Below are 21258 nucleotides of genomic sequence, written 5' to 3'. Positions count from 1 at the left end.
TGCTCACAAAGATTAAATTAGTTAATCTCTCAGAACTACTAGTGAAAGAAGAGAAGCCCATTTATATAATAGCTCTTTATAAATTAAAATAAATAATAACAGCAAGTCTAGATCTTCAGATTTCAGAAGTCTATTATAAACTCACAGAAGTATTTAGTAATAAGAAGACTTGAGAGCTGTCACTATCTATAAAGATGATTTAACTATAGATCTTGAATCAGAAAGTCTGTCAGAATTTAAAAGAATATACAGGTTTTTATAAGCTAAGCAAGAAACTCTTTATAAATATCTGAGCAGTACTCTAGCTTATGAATTTATCTAATCTTTTAAATTATTTAATATAAATAATGAAGAATGCAGATCTTTATTACAAGCTGGCAAAGTGCAAGTTCAATGATCACAAAATTAACTATCTGAGATATCATGTTATAATACTAGAGAGTGTTCTTATAGAGAAGAGTCATATAGATACTATTCTTAACTAGCCAGAGCTTTAATCAGTAAAAAAGAGATTCAGATCTTCTTAGAATTTGCAAACTTTTACAGATACTTTATTTCAAGATTCTGTAAGATAGTCTGTAATCTCAGCTTGCTCTTGCTCTCTTTATTATTAGGTTTGACTGGTTGAAAACAAGACATTATAACTCAAGATAAATCAGAGAGAGCAGGTGAAGAGAGAATTAGAAGCAAGAAACTAAGTTAATAAGTACTTTTATAAATAAGAATTAAACTGCAATGCTGAGAGAGATATCAGTAGAAGATAGAACAAAGCTGAAGAGAATATAATTAGCATAACAGAGTCTGGAACTGGAGAGAATATAATAGTTCAGAGAGAAGCTAGAATTGGCAGAGATGAAGTATTAAAATAACTTCTCTCTCTGCAGAGTGAGCAAGTGGGTGACCAAGAGTGAAGAAGAGCCACAAAAATCAGCACCAGAGCCATAGATATTGTGGGTGTGTGTGGAGGAAAGGCTGTAATCATGATGATTGATTCATGTGATGATCATGGGTTGGTGATTAGCAGGCGCCAAAACATGGCAGCAAAATCCTCCATGTTCGGCTGCTAGCTAACCATCACATTGTTGTATGGAGTATACTATATGTATAAGATTTTAAGCCTATATCTAACAGTGTTGTTGAGATATAGAGCATTAAAAAGTTGAAATTTGTATGTAAATTGAGGTGATCGGTTCGGTTGGGTGATCGGCTCTCTTGGGAATTACATTAGTGGCCATACGACTTTCCACATTTCTTCGACCTACGGAAGCGGACAGTATAGGACATGAGGAGAGTAAGGAGAATATTGATTTCGCTAAGCCCATTAGAAGTAACCCTTAAAATCCAAACTGCACCTTTCCACTTTGTTCCCACCTGAGGAGCATTCATTAGTTACTGTTGGTCCATAAAAGATCCCTAAACTAACGCCCTATTCCAGCGAACTTTTTTCCTGTCACCGTCCTTGCCGCATTCCCTCAAATGCGCCTTGCTCTCATAACATAGAATTCTATTCTGGAAGACGGAACTCTTGAGTCCTTTAAGAGATATTGTGGCAAACAAGCAAATAAACACGAAATAAAAAGGAGACCAGTACTGGAGGCGGCATCCAGCTAAGGAGCTTCTTTCAAATCGCCCTCTGTGGCAGTCAGTGGCTCAGTAGGGCTGTCAACGCTGGAATGATTTTTAACAGCAGTTGTACTGTTGCGGTCCACCGGATCCGGTACCTCCGCGTCAGGGACACGGCCGTCACCAGTAGCAGGCTGAAGATCGGTAAGGCCGGTATTATTAGCTACCACGATAGAAGTGGTAGCGTTCGCAGAAGATGTCTTGCCGATGGGTATTTCCTGCTGAGAGGAGAGCAAGGCTTGAACTTCCGATTCGCCGGGAGTTTGGTGCTTGGCCTCGCTGCCTTTGCCACGCCAAGTTGAAACCGCCGGAATGTTAGCTTTAATTCGCTGTTCTTCAGTCCCGTAAGCACGAGGAGTGAGTTTTATAAGCGTATGCAAAGGAACCTCCATCCATGGGCTTTGTTCCTGCGACATGTTCAGGAAGTACGCATAGATGCAGCGGAGGACGGCTTGGTGTGTCACGATGATGACATTTTCGCTTCTCTCGAGCTCCATGATGATCGGTTCAAGTCGAATGACAACATCGCGATACGATTCGCCTCCGCGATACCGATAGTTGTACTTGTCCTCGTCACGCGCTGCAAAGTCTTCAGGGTAGCGGGACTGAATCTCCTCGTAAGTAAGACCGTCGCATACACCGGAGTCAAGCTCATCGAGAGCCTTCCACTCTAGCTTGTGGTAGCCCATCTCTTTAACAAGGTGACGCGCGGTTTGGTTTGTGCGCTTTAGAGTGGAAGTCCAAACTGTAAGCTTGGCTCCTTTAGGAATTCCGGACTCACGGAGGAGGTCGGGCAAAGCGAGTGCGTATTGCTCGCCGCGAGGGGAGAGATTTGCATCCCCGCCTATTTTCCCAGTGAGATTGAATTCGGATTCCCCATGCTGTTATAGGTAATGATATCAGCAGGGTTATCATCCAAATGAGATTTAAGGATAGAGGCTTGAACCACTCACCCGTGACAACCAGATTGAACGAGGGCGAATGTGGAGGTTTTGAATATAATAGACGAGACGGCTTGATAGATAGTCGCGAATTCGATTGATGATAACTTGCGTGCTTACGTTAATTAACTTAACATAAGCATAGTGATCCTCGTCGGGTCCAATTGTTTGATAGACCTTCTCGTAGTTACGGATGCGATTCATAAAATCTTTCGCAGCCTCCTCGGGGTCTTGTCCAAAGTAATCCGGAGAAGTAGTCTTGACTTCACGGATGTTATTCATAATCAAATCATGGTCATCGCATCTTGATTCGACGAACAATGGCGCGATACCCGCAAGACGACAGGTGTTATAAATCCATTCTCTACGTTCCTTGGTAGAGTTTGTGGCATCGAGAATTGCAACTTGGCCGTCTGTAGTTGCAAACCAGTTCAACATATCCTTGACTGCAGCTTCAGCCGCCGCACGCCTGAGTCTCTCTCCATCCGGGTTCGAGTTGTCGAAGAAAGACGCCGATGGCCGTGGGGTATCCTGGCGCCTATATTGCCCGACGTTGAAAATCTTTGCAGGGATTCCAATCCATGAGAGGTATCGCAATGCTAATGAAGATGTTAGCCCACATATTTTTCTTTTCTTTTCTTTTTTTCAATAAAAATCTGTGGAATGAGCTGGTAACTGCTATCCTTCACTAACAAACAAGAGTTCACATAGAAAACATACACGAACCTACATACCTTTGCCTGCAATTAACGACTTTCCTCTCGCAGGAAGTCCCACCATAACAACACAAATTTTGTTATCATCATCCTGGATGCATCCATTAGCATATGTAACCGGAAGAATGGCCTGCTTGATAGCGGGCTGGACCTCTGTTGTATGGTTGTAGTACATGAAGAACGTCGTGATTTGGTGTTCAGTGACAGGCTCCATGATGTTTGAGTAGAGTCAAAGAAGACAACAGGAAAATGAAGATATGCAAAGTAGGTATGAGATTTCAAAATAAAGCAGGAATAATTGGAGGATTGAAGGACGAAATGCAAACAGCAACAATAAAGACAGTGATGTTAATGCTGCTTTTAAAGAAAGCAAGAAAAACAAAAGCTGAGAAGGGGATGGAGGATTTACAGCAGATTTTAATCGCATTGTTGTTAAGGAGGGGAGTTTGCCTCTTCCCTTGTCATTCGCTGCTAGAGGGACTTGATATTCACGGCTGTGCAGTTGCTTAGTCGTCTGGTTTGAGGCGCTTGCTTTGACCTCCTTTGTCAAGCTGGCTATGTTCCACGAAACACCGAAGTCTTCTTGCCTGTCTCGACTGGGCATAAGCAGATATTCAAGTATCTAAGTGCCAGCACTTGAGCAGCGCAATAGGGCAACACTGAGTCTGAATATCACAACTCCCAGAGATGATGTTAATGGGAGGAGCCACTGGAGAATCAGTGAAGAACAAGGAACAGTCACTCTTCGGAAGCCGGTCGCTGCAGTGGGAGAGATGATGAAGGCGAGTGGAAAACGTCTGTGTTTTCAGAGGTCGAAGTTTTCGTTTCCAGATTTGGTGGTTGCTCATATGGCGCGGTTTAGTCAAACAAAATCGGTGGCTGTTTATCGTTTGAGATCGCGACAGACGATGAAGGTGAATTGCTCAACGGTGTACATTTCACCTGCAGATGCGATATCCATCATTGAGATCAAACACAGGAACGTCCACCCGGGATATCATTTAAAAACTTTCCATGAGCAGGGGCACACCAGCTCTTCCAACAAAAAGTATCATGTGCCGGATTCTCCTGGGCCAGCCCTCATAGATTTCCGATCACTAGCGGAGCCCCGGGTTATATGTGGAGCTATGATGATGGAATTGGCTTTTGACCTTCACACGTCACCCGCAAGATGGGGACGTCCATTTTCGGCCGCAGGGTCATGAGGTTGACTTATGGGCCCGCAAAATATGATCGGGTTATGTAAATTAGGCCCCAGTTGTGGTATGATAAATGCAAGTCGCCTTTGCAGTTGTTTCGAGAGGCGTTTTCCGACAACCCGAGGCTTTTGACCGCGCCATTATGTTGCCACTGCAAGGGGCAAAAATAGCACCGGTCCACAGGCGACGAGTCCGGCATCACATCCACAATTCGGAACAATCCGTGTCATTATGCAGCTCCAGAAGCACGAATTTTTTTTTTTCCCCTCGTCCCGAACCGGAAGATTCGGGAAGGCAGCCCAAATGAAACAGTGCAGACAATTCTTTGAGGACCAAGAAGCATTCAAGGGCGGGATTCTGAAATGTTGCAAGGAACTAAGGGGAAAGAATTCGACAAGAAAACGATAAGGAACACTTGCGTGATGAACGAAGAAGATGAAAGCAAAAACTTACTGTTGCCCCAAAGATCTTATAGACAGACTGTCGGCGCCCCGACCACCCGGATGCCATGGTGGGCGATATCTCCCACAGGCCACTGACTTCCTCGCACTCAAATGATTTGAGGGAAAGACAGGTCACAGCGCACCGAATGCGAGGACTAGGCACTGGATAGGACTGTTATATCTGCCTATCAGGCCTGGCAATCCCTTCGAACAAGGAAAGAGAGGAGGAAGTAGCAAGCTGCTATGGCCGACTATGGAGGTAGAGCTTTTAAGCGCTTTGCACTCCGTATTATCCAGGAAACCAGTGAAGATTTCCCAACAGAAAGGAATAAACCACTAATAGGAGAAAAGAGATTAATCGCATACGCACAAACACTTGATTAGGTCCCCCCCCTTCAAATTATCGAATTATCGCAGAGAGAGGGACATGTTCCGAGGGCGATCGAAGCTTTAAGGCTTGTTAATAAGCACATTGTAAAAGCGGCAAGACAAATCACCTCGTCAGTACGGAGTACATTTGGCTGCGAGACACGATAATTGAATAGGAAAAGCTATCACAATCAAGATGAAGATGGAAGAGAATGGAGAGCAAACACCATCTCTACCCTAGTGTCAAGCCCAGCAGGTAAATTCGGGAACCTCATCTCGGCACATCTTTTATATCGTTACACGTTCATACTAACTCTTCGATAGAGCTCACCTTCAGGGAGAAGAAACTCAACATCAGCTCTCTGGTTACCACCTCAATCAATATTGAGATGTTACATCCATGATCTGCCATCAGAAACACACAGCTGCCACACGGTTGAAGGCCACAGCCCCCGAGACCTTGATCATGTGTGCTCTACACCCAGTTGCATGCTGTTTGCCACATTGATAGAATGCAGGACTGATACATATAGCACACCAAAGGTTTCTTTTGATACCCTGGTCTTCCTCAACAACCAGAAAGAGTGTCTCAAATGCCTTCTGAAGGTCAAACCCTGCTCATGTATACCCTCAATGGCTCTCACACACTTTTGTGTGCAACTAAGACACATTCTATCTGCTCGGCTTTTTTCCACGTCAAGTATGGCCATCTGTGATCTCAGTGTTTCCTTTCCTATCAAGCTGTCCAAGTCCGAGGAGGCTGTAGGTGATGTCATGACACCAGTGGCACAGTTTGATCCATTTGCAACGGGAGAATACGTGAAATCAATGGAGCGGCTTGCCCATATTTCATTGCAACTGTCCATGCAAAGAGAGCATTCAGACCAAGAATAACATCCACAACAGATATCATCATCAGTGATTCCCACAGCACTCCTCTCTGTCAATTTTTTTTTCCAATACCAACATAAACCAAAAAGTCTACATTCTATTTCTCGAGGAGGGCAGTTTGGCCTTCCGGTCTGGGCCACTAGTGCATTTATGAGACGAACTATCCAATTCCTTCTCATTTCTGGCCTTAGTTTTCTTTTGTGGCATTTTGCGGGGCTCGGCCACTGCTCGCTTCCTTTTGCGCCATGCTTTTGCCAACTCAGGATCGAAGTCTCCGCTTTCATCATCATCGATGCTGGCTGTGATTCGCGCTCCGAACCTCGTCCTAAATTGGTATCGAAGATAACCTGACAGTGTGTTCTGCACTTGCTTTTCACAACAAATAAGGGTAAGTGCAGCATTCAGCTGCTCTGTCGTGTAAGACATCTTCGTATGAGAGAAGGTTAGCACGCTGAATTTATTCCATAATTTGGAATGCTCTGGCTTTTATCCATACCATGGAGATGTGCCCTTCTAGAGTGTTAGTTAAGCCGGGTTGCAAAGTTCTGGAACCAGGAATCTATACCTGAGCGCACTGCTTTCTGGGTTAAGCACTCGAAATAGGCCTGAGCCTTGATATTAGATGTCAGTTGATCGACCGAAGCTCCTCGAATGAGACAAGAGTGTGACTTTGTTAGCTTCACCAGAGTGAAGCAAGGTAGATGCTATCCGCTCCAAAAGATATACCTATACACAAGCTTTGGAGAACACAAGTGGCTCAAGCGTTCACAATTGCAAATTGCATCGTTGTCCCTATAACACCAAGGAGATTCACTATGAACAGAACCTGCTCTGTTATCTTTGATACAGAGAAAACGCCTTAAGCTCATCGCAGCGAGTCGACGGTCCTATCAACAGTTATGCATGATTGTTTAGTCCCCTACAGGCTAGTTGGGCTTGCAGATTTGGGTGAGAGACAGTCGTCCCAATCTACCTTGGTCCAGCATGGGATGCAAATCTCAGGTGAAGTATCAGCAATATTACAATCCCAAAACAAGTGCAGAGCTTCAATGAAACTCTACCTGCTTATGCTGAGGTTCCTTCAGGAGTATACTGCCTTCCTCGCAGGACCTGCTGGCGATGGACAATATGTATTTATTTTACACATGCTTTATAAACACGGGTGTTCAGAATGGTTCATCAATAAGGTAGTTATCTGGGAGTTGCGTTCGTTTCGCTGGTTTGATAGATTTTTGGTTGTTCACTCCATACAGACTTAGTTAACTACTGCTTTCGTGCAAATATCAATTCGTGTCTCCATGAGAAGACAACCGTGGAGCCACCTTTCCTTTCCCAACCACCAGGCCTCACCCACTCGACAATGGAAGTGGGCTGTTGAACCGGAAAAAACTCACCGCGGTCATCGCCCATACGGTACGGAGTAGCGTGCTTGTGAACCAAATGCCAAGGCGCTAGTCGACAGCGAGCTTAAAACCGGCCTTCCCAGAAAAAAATTCTGCTTTCCCTCTCTTCCGTTTAAAATCCTCGCCAAAATTTTTCCCGAGATTTCATCTACCTCCCCTTCGTCATCCGATCCTTTTCCACTATGCGTCCGTTTGCTCAGGATGCGCGTATACCTCATACGACACGCTGAGAGTGAGCACAATGTGGCCCAGGTTTAGTACGGATTCGACGTTGCTCATCAAGTCAATTCCACCCACCTGATCCTCTTTACTCACTCTTTCTCTCCATCAGTGCTGGCGTGACCGATTCTGCTTTGACAAATCATGGCATGCTCCAGATCGAACGGCTTGCTCGGCACTTTCGAGCTCAGGGTGTTCAGTTCACCCGGGTCTTCGCCTCCCCCCTTCAGCGTGCTCGACTGACCGCCGAGGGGTTGTGCAAAGAGCCGAATGCCTCATCATTGCAACCAATTCTGTTACCAGTTCTTATGGAGAAGGACTTTGGCTCTTTGGAGGGTGAATCCTGGCGGACTTCTACCGTCGCTAGGTCCACATTACCCCCAACGCTTGGTTTGGATCACAAGGAGCCAGAGTCCGTAGCTTCTATGGCTGCACGAGCGAATCAGTTCCGTGATGACTTCCTACTTCCCCTTCTTTATGCTGATCTAGAGACTACCGAGGTTGTCGCTATTGTTTCGCATGGGATCGTGCTCTCAGTGCTCTGGGAGACTTTGACGACACTATGTCAACACGATCACCTTGTATATAGCGCAACTGTTCAAGCTCAAGCTCGACGACCTGGTTGGTCTAACACAGGCTATATGGAACTGGATATATTGAAGGCCCCAGGCGGCATTGCGAGGCACATATCCTGTAACAGCCCTCCTGAAAACTCAGAAGCAAGTTCGCATTCAGCTCAGGGTGCCCGGGTGACCGATAGCCTTTCAACCATTACCCTGAAGATAACGGTTCACACAGTCAATTGTCGACAGCATCTTCAGAATCTAACACGCACCGGAAGTGGGATCGGAAGCGCAGCATACGATCCCAAACAGAAGCGTATTAACAATTTTTTTGTAGCACCTGGTGGTTAGATATGCCGAAGACGTCTATACCCATGATCGTGGTGCTTGAATAAATTGTAAGTATGCGTCCTATTATCTTCGGACCCCTCATTTGCTTGCCTTCCGTGATGAAACACCTTTTTACACAGACCTGTTCCGAAACAGATAATGTGGATAAAAAAATGTTGCCTTCCTTCTGATAACATTAATTTTGGATTCCAAAATTGTTCCAGTCGTCTATTCCTCGGACTGAATGCTAACTAGTCGCTAGAATCGTTATTTCACATTATTTAATTAGACCAGTATGACCTTTTGCTGCATCCCGGTTTCGATCGAGATGATGCCTCGTTCGTTTGTGCATGTAGCGTTGAAAAACTGTTCTCGATCGGACCTTGAATATATCCACGTTTCAAGGGATAAAGATGGCAATCCAAGCACCTTAAAACGTTATTAGATTTATATATCTCTAGCTTTAGGAATGATATTGACTCCTAGGCGGGAGAATATTACAAAGATTCAAACCCAAGACCTGAGTTTGATGCCTAATGACGCCTTTAGATTCGAAGTAGCTCCTTGCTCCATCCACAGTGCGAAATCCATTGTCGGATTCCGTCAAAGTCATAGCCTTGGTGTTGCGATCTTCCCCTCTCTCATGCATAGCACATGAGAAATATCCTTGAGCACAGACCACCTATCGCTCTTGTCTCACCATAACTCATGAAATTCGGTCTATTCGGCATCACATAGATACATCATTCATTCACCCAAACGTCATTCCAATAAACTACGTCCTAGTGAGACAATGAGACATCGCCTTTGTTATTCGATGTCAAGTCTCCGCTCAACAGTGCTCATGCTCATTCCTCTCGCTTGATTCTCTTGCTCCTTTCCAAATTCTTCGACCTTCACATACTTTTGGAAAAGTATATACCTCCTGAAGACACTGACAAGATGCTTCAATGCCCATTTGGCGTGCAAGTGTGTGGGAACAGAAAACACTTGGTCCAGCTCTTCAAGTGTCTTGCCCTTTGTCTCCGGTAAAAATAACAGAATCAGAACGAAGCCTATAATGTTCCATCCGGCGTACCAACTAAATGCGCCCTGCGGGGAGAATGCGCGGACGAGACTAGGCCAGGTGATCGCAAGCATCCAGTTAAAGAACCATGTCGTTGATGTGGCGAGGGCCATGCCATACGCGCGGACATACAGCGGGTATGCTTCTGCGGAATATGTAAACGGGACGGGACCTTCACCGGGTGAATATACGATTCCGAAAAGGTATATTCCCAACGCCACGCAGCCTAGACGAGCTCGGGGGGCTGTATCGGAAGGTATCCAGAATGAAAATCCTGTTAAGAGGAGGAATATCCCCATCAGCGGAAAGGTGAGTAGCAGTAAATTGCGACGACCAAAGGTATCGATTGTGTAAACGGCCGGAATCGCAAATAGCCAATTTATCATGCCGAATCCCAGAGATGCCGCAAGGGCCGAAATCTGGGAAAAGCCAGCTTCGAGGAAGACTTCAGAGGAGTAGTAAGCGATGACATTGACACCGCAGAACTAACAATCATGAGCGTTTGGAGTTGAAAAAGGCTTAGGTGCACAGGGGATTTACCTGCTGCATGAACATGACAATTTCTGAAGCAAGCATTGCTCGCCGGTTTCGTGGCACAGTGATAAGCTCGACTATTTTTGGCTGGCCCAATTTCATCGTCGACTCCGCCTCTAGCAGAGTGTGCATATAGAATAAGTCTCGCGCAGCTTGGATTTTATTGAACCTCAAACGACACATAGACATGTATGCTTTGTGATGGGCATCCTTTGAAATATACCAGCGGGGTGACTCTGGGCAAAGAAATACCATGAAACAGACCAATACTGCTGGAAACATTGCGGAGCCCATCATTAATCGCCATCCTAGGCCAACTACACCGGGTGGGTCGGGAACTTTGAAGAAGATGATATCCGAAGCATAACCAAGCATGATACCGAATGCGGTCCACATCTGCCATTGCATGACTAAAGCGCCACGAATTGCAGGTGGAGTGGTCTCAGCAGCATATATGGGCACTGTTGCGGACTTGGGTCCGATTCCGAATCCCAGCGCGAATCGGGCGACAAACATGTGCCACCAGGTATTAACAAATCCTTGCCAAAAGCAGGTAATGGCAGAGAAGCAGCAGGTGATAAAAATTGTTCCACGGCGGCCGAATACGTGGTTGAATGGAACAGTAAGCCAGCAACCGATAAGGGCACAGCAAAGGTAAGGAGCGGAGTTGGTGAGTCCTGATAGCCATGTCGAACGATAATCATCGTCGTTGATACCAAACTGCGCCTTGTAGAATATTTGGGCCCCATTAACTACGGATTCATCTGTCTGATTGTTAGTATTTAACTCGAAAATATCGATACTCAGAAGATATTTAGAAACAGAAAATCTTCGGACGTACCCATTCCCTGAACCGCTGCGGATACTGAACAGAGCACAATAACCAGATACAGCAATTTCGGCTGCGACCATTTATGCGTGAATTCATGTCGGAGAACCTCCAGTTCTTCCTCCGTTAATCCTTCCATATTTTCATAATGTTTCGGATCCTGAGCCAAAACAGCACCCATTGCAAATGCTCGTATATCTTCCTCATCTCCAATCTGGTGTTTCCGGGCGTAACGTTCCCCTCTGCCTCTTAAGGCAGCATGGCTCAAACCCGCCAGTGGATTTGCAAGTTTTGCATTTATATTCCTACGTGCACGCTCCGCGGCACTTAGAGGCTCCCTGTGAGATGTCACGAACGAAAGCTCGCGACGCGAAAGGTGGTCTTCATATGATGTCGAGGCGTAAGCCTTTGCACTGTCTGATGATGGGTCTAGTTCCTCAGATGATCGATAGAACTCCATACCACTTTTCTGCGTCGACGCAAGATTGATCCCAACTTCAGAAGTCAACGTGAATAAAAGAGGGACTGTGTACTTCCCCTCTGGGACCAGCTCCTAGAATAATACAAAGGCAAAGAGGGATCAATGAAGAGAAGTCTCTTGGCCCGAAAAACGCAATAAAATCTCCAAAATTTAGGTCCACTCAAAGACAGGAAGTAAAGGGTATATCAGGAATATCCCTCAAAGAGGGGAATCGGTAGGTTTGGCCTAGGGACATATATCTCAATCCAACAACGAATGCTTCACTATTCTATAGAAGCCGGGCCCCGAGTATCCTCGTACTCAATGGCCCAAGCACGAGAGGGTGAACCACAGCTGAATTTCCGGATTAATCGCTCATAGCTAAGAAAGGTGTGCCGGGAATTCCTGTCTGCACCCCAAAAGCGCAATCATGTATCGTATGGGCAGCCTTAATCACTGCCTGGCCTTGGAGTTGAAGGGAGGCCGGAAACGGCAAAGTTTGATGTGAGTCGTTGACAGCTTTAAGTTGGAACAAAGAACCCGATCGCTTGAAGTCTGAAAGAGTGGATCCAGGGAATATAATCAATTACATGTGCAAAAAATAGCATTATTCAAATGAATTCTAGGCCAGAGTTACTGTGAGAGAATGTGGAAATCCAGAATGGAGATGGAAAAACGCTTTCAGTGGGCGATATCTCGTACCTTGATGTCACAAATGGCGCTAGACAGGTCACAGCCAGCCGATTACCGTCGACATCGTGGCTAGCCTTGCTGGCTGAGCCTCTTGTCCGATATTTGACTCGTCAAACTCCATCTGTGGGCAACGACCCATTGCCCACCGTGCACGAAGGAACCAGTTGTAATTCACGAGTCGCTACCCGACATTTCTCGTATTTTCTTGGACTCTACGCAATTAGTGCAACACGGGTAAGAAGAACACACGAGCCAGGCGTTCAACCCCAGAACGCCTGCAGCGGACGGAGAGCAGAGGATACATCTTCAGCCTTGGAATGGATCTTTGAAGACGAAACTGTCTCTTCATTTGACCGTGGTGTCAGCGACACATGCACGAAAGTCGATTTTGACCTGGGAAAGACGAAACTTGGAGTTATCGTCCTCCAAGCCCGGTCGAGCTCTAAATTGAGAAAAGAGAGAACTCCAAAAAAAAAAAAAAAAAGAATTTTTTCTTCTTCCTTTCCTTCTTTTTTCTTTTTTCGTTTTTGCCCTCGTTTGGTCTCGTTCGTGAGTGTCCAGATAGCGGCGGTGAAAATAGCTGCCAGGCCAGGCCCGTGGTGTGATACTCACGTGACCTTCCAGGGGCTCCGCCAGCGTCCGCTTGCGCTCGAGTTACTCATCTCTGGCACAGGCATTTCACGATGCTTGAAGGATGACGCGATTGGATGGAAGCTATTATTGCTTGTCGTCTTAATCTCACCTCTCCTGACATGTGTCGTGTGGTAAAAATGGAAGACTGGCGGTATGGCAGCTTCAATGTTTGTATTCCAGTCACCATCAACAATTGGAAAAAGAAAAGAGCTCGGGACTCGCATTATGCTGAGACTTCATTCGCCGTTTCGTGAGTTGAGACCTGGAAATGGTGACGAGAAAGTCAGATGCGAGGCAACCGCCTATGCGTGGCTTCAAAAAATTGCTCAGGTCTTCCAATTCGTCATTTTTATGGCTTTGCAATGTTCGCTGAGGAAACAGTATGGGATCTATCGACAGTGAACAGCAACTTCAGCTAACCGTAGCATCTAGTTTATCTACCTTGAAAATCGATCATGCATCAAACGATGGCTTCAGACCTTACGAGTTTGACTGCTATCATGGCTCCATGGTCCAAATCCTTCTCGATACATCCCATCAAGGTAGGGACTTAATGATCGATAAAATCGGCGTATCAGCTCTGCCTATATGCTTATTGAGTTTGCTGAAGAGGCCAAAGGCGAAATGCGGCTTATCGCGAATTCTTTCAAGTGTCGCCCGGATACGTTTGGCTTAGATCGGATTCTTTACCATTGATAATAGTAGGGTTTTAGAGCTCGCAAACTGACAACCTTCGATTGAGGTTCAGGACTTCGAGAATCAGGAAATCCCGACACATATATATATTGCGAGATCGTACATATTTTAACTATCACCGACTATATGATGGACATGCTGGGCTCTCGTGAGAGCCGCATTCAACATTCGCCCAACACGATCAACAATACAGTTGACTACTCCTATCAAGTGGCCGCTCCGGCAACAATGCGAACGGTTATGTCATCATTCTTTGATCAATAATTCTCGCAGGGGCCGTTCGTCTTTGCATTTACAGACCTCGATCAAAGCAATATTTTTGTTGATGGGAGTTGCAATCTAACCTGTCTTATTGATCTTGAATGGGTTTGCACTCGGCCAATCCAGATGATCAGAAAAACCCCATGGTTGACGAGCAAAACCGTGGATGAGATTGCAGAAGATGCTGAAGAGTACGGCGAAGTCCACGCAGAATTTATGTATATAATGCTTGGTGAAGAGGAGAAAATGTCGGCCATTGCTTCACACAGTAGAGTTGCTCAACACATGGTCTCCTTCTGCACGATACATAATCCTCAGCTCCAGTGAGAGAATTACAATATTAGAGCCGGCAACCAAAAGCCAAAAAAAGTAGTCTTTGATATATGCAATTCTGAGATTTGCGATACGTATGTAGCTATGGCTTGCTACAGGCTTGGACTTCCTTAAACGGCTAATATATACAATGAAGTTCAACTTCATTTTAATCGAAACAAGGGAAGGAGGAAACCAAAAAAATCACACCTCCCTGCCCAAAATGAAGCTCCCGAATTAGTACTCCGTACTCCATATATTAGAGATAATGTGAAAATACAGACACCCGACATAACCTCGCCCAGCTCCTTAGTCTTCCTCTAGGTTGGGTATAAATGCGCCGCTGTTGATGTTAAATCCTGCATGCGCAAACAAATTCTCCCAAGCTCCCGTATCCGTAAATGACGCAAACGCATAATTATTACCTCCATCGCCGCTCGACACTTCGTTCATCGGCATAAATGACTGAAAGCCATTGCTGCTAGTGATGGCTGCAGAGGGGGGAGGAGCATCGGAGCATAACATACCAGTCGGATTCGGGTTTGGAGGATGATTGCTCATACATTGTATCGGATTTGCTGCGGCCGTCATTGATGCATGCAGCATCGATGCGGTCAACGGACTTGCGTCAGATGGAGAGACCTGAGAATGCTGTTGCGAAAGAGGATTGTTCAAGGCTGAAAATTGAATTGAAGCAGCAGTCGACGCGTGGGGTAGCGGGTACATATCACTTGGCAACCGCTGTTGCGGACCAGGAGGATAATGTGATGACGGCGAAGGTTCAAGTGGCGACTGACTCTGGAGTTGCTGCTGCTGAATCAAACCCGTTTGATGGATCTGCAATGATGGTCTCACATATGGATCTGGGATTTGCGATCCATCATGTTGTTTGATCAAAGTGCTAGTTGGGGGGTTTGCTTTCGCCTTTGATTTGCGAAATTGTGTCACCACATTAGCTAGGAATCTGCTTTGATAGAAGCAGCTAGTGTTGTTTGCGGAACACTGACGGCCGAAGTCCTCGCTCGCTTTGCAGAGAAGGTCGAGGATGGTGACTTCGGATTCGGCTGAGAGCTCGCCGGGCAGGGATAGTAAGATCTAGGTTCAATGTGAGCAATGACCGAAATGAAGAACGGATAGAGACCGAGTTTATCCCATCCCAATACGAGAATATACCTTGATTATAACAACGGCGGCATAAGCCACCATTACATGTACCGAGTCCTGACAGTAATAAAGATGTGAAACCATCCCCAGACGATGCACCACTAGGCGTAACATCTCCAGGGCACTTGAATAGCAGATCCATAACGACTCTTTGGAAACATTGCCGCTTAGGATTGAGAGTTGCAACCGAAAAGAATGAATCAGAAGACGTAAATGATTTCCGTAGAACCGAACAAGGAATCGATGGCAGACAGAACTGCTGGCTACAGCATTCACAAATGTTAGAAAACGCGGCTGGAAGAGTTGTCCAGGACCGTTACCTTCATCCAGTATCCTATACCATTTTGCTTCCCACCTATCCAGTTCGCTATTGAAGGTCTTCAAAATAAATTCGTCCTTATCAATTGTCTGCGATGTTGTCGCGACCGGGTGCAGCCAAAATACATCCAGCAGATCAAAACCGAGGATTCTTAGTTGCACAAACGAAACCATAACTTCATCAATGCCGGGAACTGCATAAGCATGTTGGTGCCAGGTTTCTGCGTTCCGAATCAAGTGATCCATATGGATCATCGACGGCCTTCCTAATTGCAGGCTCACGCTATCAAGACAAGAAATGTCAATATATCGCCTGGGAAATGGTCAAATTGCCTTTGGGCACGCTCAATTTTCTTACCTCCGATCGTATACAAACAGCATAAGCCAAGTGCGCTCTTTATTTCTTCGTTCCCTTAGCTCCATCTCGTTTGCACTGCCCCTGTTCCCGTCCTCGAACACGGGATCCAAATGAGTTGGACTTATTTTATGCCATCCCATCTCCATACAAGCGCGAATAGCATAACCAACTAACATCCACGCTCGAGAGTCACTTGGCTCTTTCCAATGCGTTACAAGACATATTCCCTGCACAATTTCAGTGGACTTCTCACCCGAGCCAAGAATCTTGCGTAGAAGAAACTCAACGTGGTCGTGAAGTTTAAGGTATAGTTGTGGAGAAAATACTTTGGCAGCAGCTGCAAGGAGGGCTGAAAACAGGAACGGTGATCGACTCCTGACGTAACGCAGTGTATGCATCACAGGGTCAAATTGACATATAAATGGGTTCATATATTTGAAAAAGCTAGCCAAGACCAATCATTAGATCATATTACAGAAGTTGAGGTTGGCGGATGGATCGCAACATACTTATCAAACAACCCCTGAGCACTGGGCATGCTTAATAAGTTTCGATTCACTGGGTCATCCGGATCCTTCATCGGTAAGTCATCTTGTCCTAAAATGTCAGGATCGGGAGTCTCCTCTCCAGCCGGAGTCTCCTCCTCCACGTTGAGAATGTTGGCAATTGTAAAGTTCCCTACCGTCGCCGATTTTCTTAATAGTGCAAATGGCGCAAGGCTATCTGAGGCAAGTGAACGGTTTATTTGCATGCTTTTCAAGGTTGAGGCTTCCCTTGCGGAGCTTGCCTTTGATATGGGGGACAGGTTGTGGTGTTTCACATCAATAAGGAGGTGACCGCTATGCTGGCTCAGTGTATCTTCCCGTTCAATTTTTGGGGTCGGTTCCGCTGCCGAAGCCGTTGGTGGATTCGAACCCTGATGCATACTTGTTAATGCAGAAGCAGTATTGGAAGCTTTCATCCGTTCTGCTTTGGGACGTAATCTGACCAAGACAATCACACAAGATCAGCCACTAATGCTATTGTAGAGGTTTCGCAAAACGATTATAACACTCACTTTGTACCGGGTTTGCGACCTCGACGATGCGTCTCATAGTAGCAAGTTAGTGATTTCCTCTTACATCGATTGCACATTGTGGAATCCGGCTCGCGGATACATTTCATTTTCACCGTGCGACATGGTGTGCAAGCGGCGACAGCAGCGCCGCCGGGAGTACTCATCGCTCCACGTCAATGAGTATCTGTCCCAGGAAAGGTTCAGTTCTGTACGACCAAAATTGTAATTGCAAATCGTACAGGAACGCATTTGTATGATTCCATTGCATGGACCAATTGGATGTGCTCAACGTCTGATCTACTTCTCAGACGGCAACTCTAGCTTTCACAAAGAGCTATAAACCCCCAGGTCGTGGAGTTGAAAAACCATCAATTGTCGTTTTCGACACAGCTGGCTTGTTACCACGAACGAATTGGAAGTCCGGCTATAAGCCAAGCTCATTCTGCAGGAACAGGTGTGATGCGCGGGTTGGAGCGATGAAAGGCGAAATGAGCAATGCACACAACGCGTACTCTGGATGGCAAAAGAGCTCTGGGAGTATCTCCGAGATCAGGCTTCCCTACTCGCAGTCAAAATCGCGGCGTCAAGACCGCCGCGCGGTCACGTTTGGCTCTAGGTTTGGTTATTTAGCTTCCGGCAGTGGGGGTCCCGTTCCAGCGACAATTGATCCGTACCTTGCGATGAGCCTCCGAATGTGGCGCGCGGGAAACAAACAAATGGACCGGCCAAGTGAGCAGAGGTCAACCACCGGCCTCCAGACGTCAGGCAGACTGGCTGGTCATGATTCTTGACGGGTTCAGCCGATGCCACCCTCCTCGTTTAATTTGCTGTCCTCGTCGCCAACGATCTCCCATAGGCACTAAACCCAAACGGGGACTTGGGCTGCTCAATCCCTGACGCTGCCGCCATAATAATACGATGTCTCATCTTTTTATTAGACATCATCGTCTCTTGAATCCTCTTCCCGACACACAATAAAAATGCCCAACTCTTCATGGGAAAGATGACGATTGATGCAGCAGTAGCGGCCTCCGTGAAACTCCATGTGAGGTCAAAGACCGGGATGGCCACTCCAGCGCCACCAGCTGGGATCGAACGTGTCACAAAGCGAAGGATAGGCGCGGACGAAGAGCCTACCCGCTTCGTCGGCGGCAACTTGGCCTACGATACAGAACGCAAGGCACGATTCGCCCAGAGCCAGCACGCGAACACGCGTCAGGCGACAAAGAGTGCCTCCTGAGATCCTCCGCCTCGCGATGAGTTACTTACACCAGAGCACGGACACATTCCACTCCGGCAGATATTCTCGGGGTACATTTTGTGCCATTTAAAGTCCCCCAAGCGTCCCCAGACTCTGCTGATAAGAAGATACGAGGTTGAAGAAACACTCTTACTCGTCAATTGGCCCCACCATAGCGAATGTTCTCAAACTTCTGGCTTTCGATTCTGATTTTCACGATCATGCAGGTCGAGACCATTCACCTATTACTGAAAAGCTGACGTTACCCTTCTGGTCCTTTCATTATTCTTTATTATTTTGTGTGCATATCTTCGAAAAGACCTCGGCTTATGTTGCAGCAGATCGAAGACTTGGCCCAGACGGTGGGTATGTTGGCCACGACACCCGAGCTTCAGCGGCCCGATCCAGATGCCTGACGGAATGCCCGCAACTAGATACCTCCTGGCAAGAAGCAGTCGCTTTCCAGGTTTCACGCTGAGCCAATGAATACCATTCTGCTAAACTTCCCGACGGAGAAGGCCTGATGAAGGAAATGACTCTTGGAGGGTCATCCATGCTAAGAGAAACAAGATCGCCCGACTTTGCACAAGCCAACAACAATCAGGGGCAGGGTGAGCGGGAATTGTAGCATAAGTCCGGAGTTCACAAGCTCCAGAAAGGACCAGACCCCGAAACGTGTAATATATACTCCTTTCCCCGTACGCAAATGGGCAAATGATAACTCAGAGTGTGATATCCGATCCGGTGAGATTTTAACTTTCGAAATGCATCTGTAACTACTCCGTACATGCAGAGGATGGAGAGCATCCGACAGCATACCCCTGCCGGTGGGAGCGATGTTAAGCGTTGGTCAACGCAGCCTTTCGGAAATGTTTGAAGTCGAATCTCGCTGCCACTTAGCGGTAAAGCAAGGATTGGAACAGAAACCTATTTATTTATTTTTTCTTATCATGTCAAGGTCAGGGTTTGATGGATGGCTTTGGAACCCCCACTCAGCTCAAGTTACCCCCCCGTTGAACCAATGGCTGTCACACCGTCTAACCTGAGGACGTAGATTGGCGACTCACCCAACCACAGCCAGTAAGAAGACATTGCCGGGAGCAATTGCGAGATTTCAATCATGCGGATCACACGTTTTGGAATGGATTGATAGCATTTACCGGGCCGGCGCATTTGGTTTAAACGCCGATGCCGGGTGTATAAGGACGAGCGTGGGAAGCTTAAAGGAGCAGCAATATCGTTGCTGGACGAGATTTTCCATTTCTCAAGTGATTTCAACTGGATTTACTCCGTACGCATCCGGGACTGCAAAAAGCCCAAAACAGAAAGAAAAATGCGAACCCTTGGAGCCCCCAATGTCGCCGCCAAAACGTCACATGTCAATCTCATGACAGACACGATGATCGCGAATCTCAATGCAGAAACCTTGCGGGCTGTTATCCGATCGATGCTTGCGGGGGACCAGGAAGGGCAGCTGGCCACCACATTCCAGAAACACGTGCAAAGCTGCCTACGGCGAGACATTGATATCAGACCCCCAACCGCTTCGTTCGACACCAATGGCGCGATATCGTTCCACAAGACTATCGAGAACCTCCGCAACATGCGGATGCGCATCCTAGCACTCCTTGGATGCGGCCTGGCATTTGAAAGTCTCAAGATTGTCGGGGAGATAGTTCAACAATCAGCACCGCTCGCGCACCATGTTGACTCGGCAGAAGACGAGGATACTTTGCTATCGACTCTAGCCGGGGTCGATGCGGACCTGGTTCAAGCTCTAACGGCTATACAATCACATCTCATATTGAATGGGGCGAGAGACCATCTGGCTAAGGCGCAAATACGAGCGCTAGTGGAGCTAAAGCAGGGTTTGGAGGAGTGTCAAAGACAAAATGAAGCTCAGGGCACAGAATTCGTCTACGAGAGGGGAATGGACATGGTGGAGGGGATTCTCACGATGGTGAAACGGTGAGCCGGGCGAAAGGGAGGCAATTGATCCTGCGGCTAGACAACTGACTCCTTGCCGGCGAGGACGGAGGGTGGAGTCCGGCGACTGTCATTTCGAGGCTGAACGGAGGTCCCCCGACTTCTAATAAGAATAATCATCAAAAGAAAGAGTACTCCATATTTTGTAGATATGTGTGAACATACGTATTGAACATATGCATGTATAAAACACTTCAAGATACAAAATGTGGAGTGCGTTTTGTTGCCATTCTTGTTACATGAATAACATTGGTACGGCTAAGAGCTTTTTAAGTCTTGACTTGTGTGACGGCTCCGAGTATGGTTAATATTTAATCCGCAACATTAAAAGCTCATGCAGGGTGCTTCTATCCACGACATATGACCATTGGTATGAAGAGACGTTGAGCCATGTGGTCTCATCGGGCCAACAGTTCCGTGAGTTAAAGCCCGTTTCAACTGCTAGTCGAATCATAATGTCTTAGAGGAATGGGCATGGATTAATATATTCTTCAACAGACATCGTCTCACTCACAATGAGAGCTGCGCCTGAGTATTTGAGCTTCTAAATTCTGTGACTCAGAGCCCAAGTTTGTGATCCTGTCAACCAATGCTTCGGTCCTTGGAGCTATGACGATTTTTCTTGCAGACAAAATCCCATACTTGAAGTGCCTCGCAGCAGCGCCAGCGGAGACTAGGATTAGAATATTTCAGGACTTCTGGAATCACAAAATTGCAGCGGTGAAACAGCTAGCAGACTAGTTGGTTGGCTAACTTGGCTTCCTCTGTAGTTAGTTAGTAGTGTAGTTAGCGAGTGAGGGACTTGTCAACTGCCTTCGCCACAATCTCAATCTCGATCGTGATATCAATCTTCCGGGGACGCCTCGATGGATAACGGGCAGCCAGCGCCCCTTGCCACCCCCAAGTCTTCTAGCATCATCAGCCTGAATAATAATATGACTTCTTAACGGGGTC

General features: G+C 46.5%; 6 protein-coding genes across 10 annotated transcripts; 3 read left to right on the top strand and 3 right to left on the bottom strand.

Annotated features, from left to right (window-relative positions):
* Positions 1–1226: 1226 nt before the first annotated feature.
* Positions 1227–5285, bottom strand: CIMG_11545. Of its 2 annotated transcripts, none has more exons than XM_004446164.1 (4): positions 4933–5285; positions 3299–3371; positions 2577–3163; positions 1227–2504 (listed from the first exon to the last, which is right to left on the bottom strand). In XM_004446164.1, the coding sequence occupies exons 1-4, from the start codon at positions 4987–4989 to the stop codon at positions 1608–1610; spliced, it is 1614 nt and encodes a 537-aa protein (XP_004446221.1). In that variant the 5' UTR covers positions 4990–5285; the 3' UTR covers positions 1227–1607. The 2 variants fall into 2 exon arrangements, with proteins under 2 accessions (XP_004446221.1, XP_004446222.1); XM_004446165.1 differs by lacking the exon at positions 4933–5285 and adding an exon at positions 3690–4820.
* A 2414-nt stretch (positions 5286–7699) lies between these two features.
* CIMG_05442 (phosphoglycerate mutase) lies at positions 7700–9220 on the top strand. Of its 3 annotated transcripts, XM_004446163.1 has the most exons (4): positions 7713–7842; positions 7917–8523; positions 8603–8765; positions 8960–9206. In XM_004446163.1, exons 1-3 carry the CDS (start codon positions 7787–7789, stop codon positions 8630–8632), a joined length of 693 nt encoding a protein of 230 aa, XP_004446220.1. In that variant the 5' UTR covers positions 7713–7786; the 3' UTR covers positions 8633–8765; positions 8960–9206. The 3 variants fall into 3 exon arrangements, with proteins under 3 accessions (XP_004446218.1, XP_004446219.1, XP_004446220.1); XM_004446161.1 differs by having other exon boundaries at positions 7700–7842; positions 7917–8765; positions 8960–9220; XM_004446162.1 differs by having other exon boundaries at positions 7712–8765; positions 8960–9220.
* Positions 9221–9403: 183 nt separating this feature from the next.
* CIMG_05441 (sugar porter (SP) family MFS transporter) lies at positions 9404–12746 on the bottom strand. Its single transcript, XM_001245999.2, has 4 exons — positions 12289–12746; positions 11139–12141; positions 10304–11061; positions 9404–10248 (listed from the first exon to the last, which is right to left on the bottom strand). The coding sequence occupies exons 2-4, from the start codon at positions 11584–11586 to the stop codon at positions 9508–9510; spliced, it is 1947 nt and encodes a 648-aa protein (XP_001246000.2). The 5' UTR covers positions 11587–12141; positions 12289–12746; the 3' UTR covers positions 9404–9507.
* On the top strand, positions 12467–14175 carry CIMG_11543. 2 transcript variants are annotated; one of them, XM_004446159.1, is made up of 4 exons: positions 12467–12828; positions 12904–13292; positions 13345–13454; positions 13523–14175. In XM_004446159.1, the coding sequence occupies exons 2-4, from the start codon at positions 13066–13068 to the stop codon at positions 13606–13608; spliced, it is 423 nt and encodes a 140-aa protein (XP_004446216.1). In that variant the 5' UTR covers positions 12467–12828; positions 12904–13065; the 3' UTR covers positions 13609–14175. The 2 variants fall into 2 exon arrangements, with proteins under 2 accessions (XP_004446216.1, XP_004446217.1); XM_004446160.1 differs by having other exon boundaries at positions 13345–14175.
* Positions 14176–14232: 57 nt separating this feature from the next.
* Positions 14233–18132, bottom strand: CIMG_05439 (uncharacterized protein). Its single transcript, XM_001245997.2, has 7 exons — positions 17753–18132; positions 17079–17690; positions 16531–17004; positions 16022–16465; positions 15666–15946; positions 15355–15608; positions 14233–15276 (listed from the first exon to the last, which is right to left on the bottom strand). Exons 2-7 carry the CDS (start codon positions 17240–17242, stop codon positions 14491–14493), a joined length of 2403 nt encoding a protein of 800 aa, XP_001245998.2. The 5' UTR covers positions 17243–17690; positions 17753–18132; the 3' UTR covers positions 14233–14490.
* A 1519-nt stretch (positions 18133–19651) lies between these two features.
* Positions 19652–20290, top strand: CIMG_11540 (uncharacterized protein; the record flags this gene model as incomplete). Its single annotated transcript, XM_001245995.2, has 1 exon — positions 19652–20290. One exon carries the CDS (start codon positions 19652–19654, stop codon positions 20288–20290), a length of 639 nt encoding a protein of 212 aa, XP_001245996.2.
* Positions 20291–21258: the final 968 nt, after the last annotated feature.

Source organism: Coccidioides immitis (genome assembly GCF_000149335.2).
Source record: "Coccidioides immitis RS genomic scaffold supercont3.4, whole genome shotgun sequence".
In the NCBI taxonomy this organism is placed as follows: Eukaryota; Fungi; Ascomycota; class Eurotiomycetes; order Onygenales; family Onygenaceae; genus Coccidioides; species Coccidioides immitis.
Note: the sequence above shows the minus strand (reverse complement) of the source record. Positions and strands in the feature narration are given on the sequence as shown.